The 3,664-nt window shown below is 28.4% G+C and overlaps 1 protein-coding gene across 1 annotated transcript in view; it reads left to right on the top strand.

Annotated features, from left to right (window-relative positions):
- LOC102676207 (FH1/FH2 domain-containing protein 3) overlaps positions 1-3,457 on the top strand; it is a 209,166-nt gene extending 205,709 nt beyond the window's left edge. Inside the window, exon 21 of the mRNA XM_031514681.1 lies at positions 3,075-3,457. Within this exon, the coding sequence (XP_031370541.1) occupies positions 3,075-3,130 (56 nt within the window). The 3' untranslated portion in view covers positions 3,131-3,457. The remainder of the gene's footprint in view (positions 1-3,074) is intronic.
- The last annotated feature ends 207 nt before the right edge of the window (positions 3,458-3,664 follow it).

Genomic DNA, 3,664 nt, shown 5'->3' with positions numbered 1-3,664 from the left:
TTTCTTTTTCTTTTTCTTTTTTTTTCTTTTTTTTTTTTTTTTCCCTCGCTTTTAAATAGGTGTCCACGATTTTTATGGAACTTTGTGTGTTGAAAATTGGCGAAATATTAGATTTCCTTTTCACGCTTATATTGGAATATCGGTGATAAAACACCATTTCCGACTATTTTCGACGCAATATTTTTATATTGGCGATGGTTATTAGATGGAACTTACAAGATCGATATATTGGAAATATATTGTATGTAATAATATTTGCATTTGCTTCTTGATGCTTTCTTGTATGGTGAATATCGATATATTTGATATTATAGTCAAGTCACGTTTTATTTATTATATTTTTTGATGAAATATATTTCTTTTTTTTTTTTAAATTTACCATTTTTAGCAAGTACTCAAATTCTATTTTTTAGTTACAGGTGAAAAGTGAACTCGTGAAATTTATATCGCGATAGATTCATGAAAATTGATTTTGTTTATAAATCAAAAATATATAAAAATCGTAAAATTCGTCATAAAATTTAGAAAATCTACAGATAATCGATATTTGTTGTGATCGATGCTCACAAATAAATTTAAATTTATTTTACAAAATTTTACAAAATTCCAGTCTCTCAGCAATACATCAACAATATTTATCTCAAATTATTTTCAATGTGTTATCAAATAAATTGATATTCTTCATTCGACTATTCCACAATTTTTTAAATTATCATTATTTCGTATCTTTGCAATAAAATAAGACAATAAAACATTTATCATTTTTGCGTGTATTTCAAATATTATTTAAAATAGGATTTGCAATTTTTTAAATTATTCCAACGAATATGTAAAAAGAAACTTTTCATAAATTAATTATAACCATAATTTGTATCCACTTCGATTCAAAGAAGAAGAAAAGAATATCTTTTACAAGTCAGTAAAGCATCATAAACTGTTTGATTAATAAATATTACAGGAAATATTTGCGAATCTTCTAAAAACACGGGCAGGTTTTTTTCAACAGTATAAACGTTTCCTGCATCGTATAACGAGGTATTTGCTGGATATACGCGAGGGTGCAAAAGGATAGGAGATAACGATTAAACATTGCATACGTTCCCCTACGAAAATAGAAAAAACACGCACACACTCATGCCGTAGAGAAAAGTTCGTTGGTTTTCGTGAAAAGAATATATGGGAGGAAAGCAAATAGGCTACAATTTTTCAATTTCTATGCCGCACGTCGTTTCAAACAATCGATGGAAGAATGAAATCCCTCTCACATGATTCATAATAAAATTAAGATTTACATTTTATGGATTCATTTTTTCCCCCCCTTCTTTTATTTTTCGTATTTTTCTCTGTTCACTGCGCAAACAAAGGATCCGCGTAGTTTGTTTTTTACAGTTTTTCGTTTAAATACACTTCTTTGCCCATCTCTCTGGAGAAAAAAATGACAAAGATATCTGTCAAAAGTGATATTTGACACTCGGGAAAACATTTACAGATAGAGTAAGAGTCTAGGGAGGAAAATTAAACATACGCCGTTTCTAAAGTATAAAAGCTCAAACTCGATAATATCTATCTTTAACCTGTTGATACACTCCTGCTAGTGTGTACGTAGATGTAATTTCATTTAACTTGTTCCCATCGATCCTCTCGTGTGAAGTATTTTTCTTATCTATTATTTCGGAATTCTTTCCTTCCTTTTTCTTTTTTTTTTTTATAGTTTTTATATTTATGTTAGTAATATCAATTATTCTCAATTTATGAAGAAAGACAGTAGAGAAAAATAAGGTAAGATTAATAATAAATATTAATTTTCTTATTGATATATCTAAAGGATTATCTAAACGTATCTTAATTATAATGATACAAGAAATATTTTTATGCAATGACAGATATCAGAAATATCTTTCTATGACTATATATACATACTCGAATTCTATATTGAAACAAAATTCATTAGATCATAGATAGCTTTTAATAATATTTGAAATATTTTTCTTTTAAATTTTCTGATTCCATAATATAATCCAAATATAGAGATATAATTTTCCATCATAAAATACTGTTCAAATTATATTCTAGCTAATTTCAAACTTCAATGAATATTATCCAAAAGGATATTTAATTACTAAATTTTTAATCAATTTATACTTTTGTCAAATTATACTATTTTATTAAATACTTCTTAATGAAACGTATTAATTTTCTCCATTTAGAGCAAGACACATAAAATTACAATGCTAAAATATTTTGTATCTTATTAATATATCAATGATTTCAGCATTAATAATATGCTATATGTAAGCTTATTAAATAAAGGAAATAATGTAATAACGAAATGGAGGGTGCAATTGTCTGGAAAGGGAAGAATCCAGTAGTTGAGGGAAAATAACAATTGGCTAGCATGCATACAAATAATTGGAAGGAGCGTGTTTTACGGAAGAAGCTCGTTTTCCCTTTTCTCCTTCATTTCCTCCCCTTTGCCCCAAATTATCCAGTTTAAGGTGGCATAGCAAAGGGTGTGGTGATGGCTTGAGTACATACGTGCACTCACAAACAAATATATGTAAAGATCACAAGAGAAAAATTTGATATATCAATTTTATTTTTTGATTTTTACACCATTGTAAGAGAGAAAGAGAAAGAAATTGATAATAATGAGTTAATCATCAGAAAATGATAATTATTAATCTATATATATATATTTGTGGATATTATCATAGAATAAATTGTATATATCTATACATATATATATATATTTGAAAAAAAAATTAAACACATACTTATATCTCTATATAAAACATAATAACATAAAAACATATTATATTTTTAATTATATAAAAAAATAGAAATGAAATTTTGTATAACTAACTAATCAATTGAATTAAAAAAGAATTATTTAAAGTAACACAAGTCTGTTATTAAAATCTTCTGTAAATATGAAGAAAATGATACTTAATAAGCTTTTCTCTTATGGTTTCGTACACGTGTGTGGGTGCAGGTAGGTACGTGTAGAAACCGGTGGTGGTTGCTAACGGGGTGGCCTAGCCTTTCTCCCTTCCTCTTTTTTTCTGTCTGTACAGTGAAGCGGTCGCGCACCAGGGAGAACAACACCACGCCGGAAGGGTACCAACCCTGAAGGACTACCAATCGTGACCGACGCGATGAAGGTTCGCTGGTTTTTCGATTAAACGCAACTTACTCTTCCCTTTCTTTCTATTTTCACACTGCGTATTCTTGTTTCTATTCTCTTCTGCCCTTTTTTTTTCATTTCTCCTTCCATTCTCTTTTTATTTTCTTTCTTCTTACGTGGAATGTTGGTTCGGGCCCTTTTCTGTCTGGGCATGCTTTGCTTGTTCCTAGCAGCATGTGTTTTGCGATACTTGCAATATTTTAAGATTGACGTTCTTATCTCTTGATTGGAAATGGATTTTTGACGAGACTTGTGATTATTTCAAGCTTTATGTTTGTTTGATGATGGAAAATTTTGAGATTAATTAGGAAATAATAATAATAATACGTCTTGTTTAAGAATCTTGGAATATTTTTAGTGTTTGAAGTGATATAAGTCATATATTTTAATTGCATGCGTGTGCATCTCATATTTTATCGTACTTTAGCATTTGAGAAAGACATTTTCATAGTATTCGATTTACGTGATAAAATATTGATA

The sequence above is a fragment of the Apis dorsata genome, unplaced genomic scaffold, assembly GCF_000469605.1.
Source record: "Apis dorsata unplaced genomic scaffold, Apis dorsata 1.3 scaffold_1104, whole genome shotgun sequence".
Taxonomy (NCBI): Eukaryota; Metazoa; Arthropoda; class Insecta; order Hymenoptera; family Apidae; genus Apis; species Apis dorsata.
The sequence above is the reverse complement of the archived record's forward strand: the minus strand, read 5'-3'. Positions and strand labels throughout refer to the sequence as shown.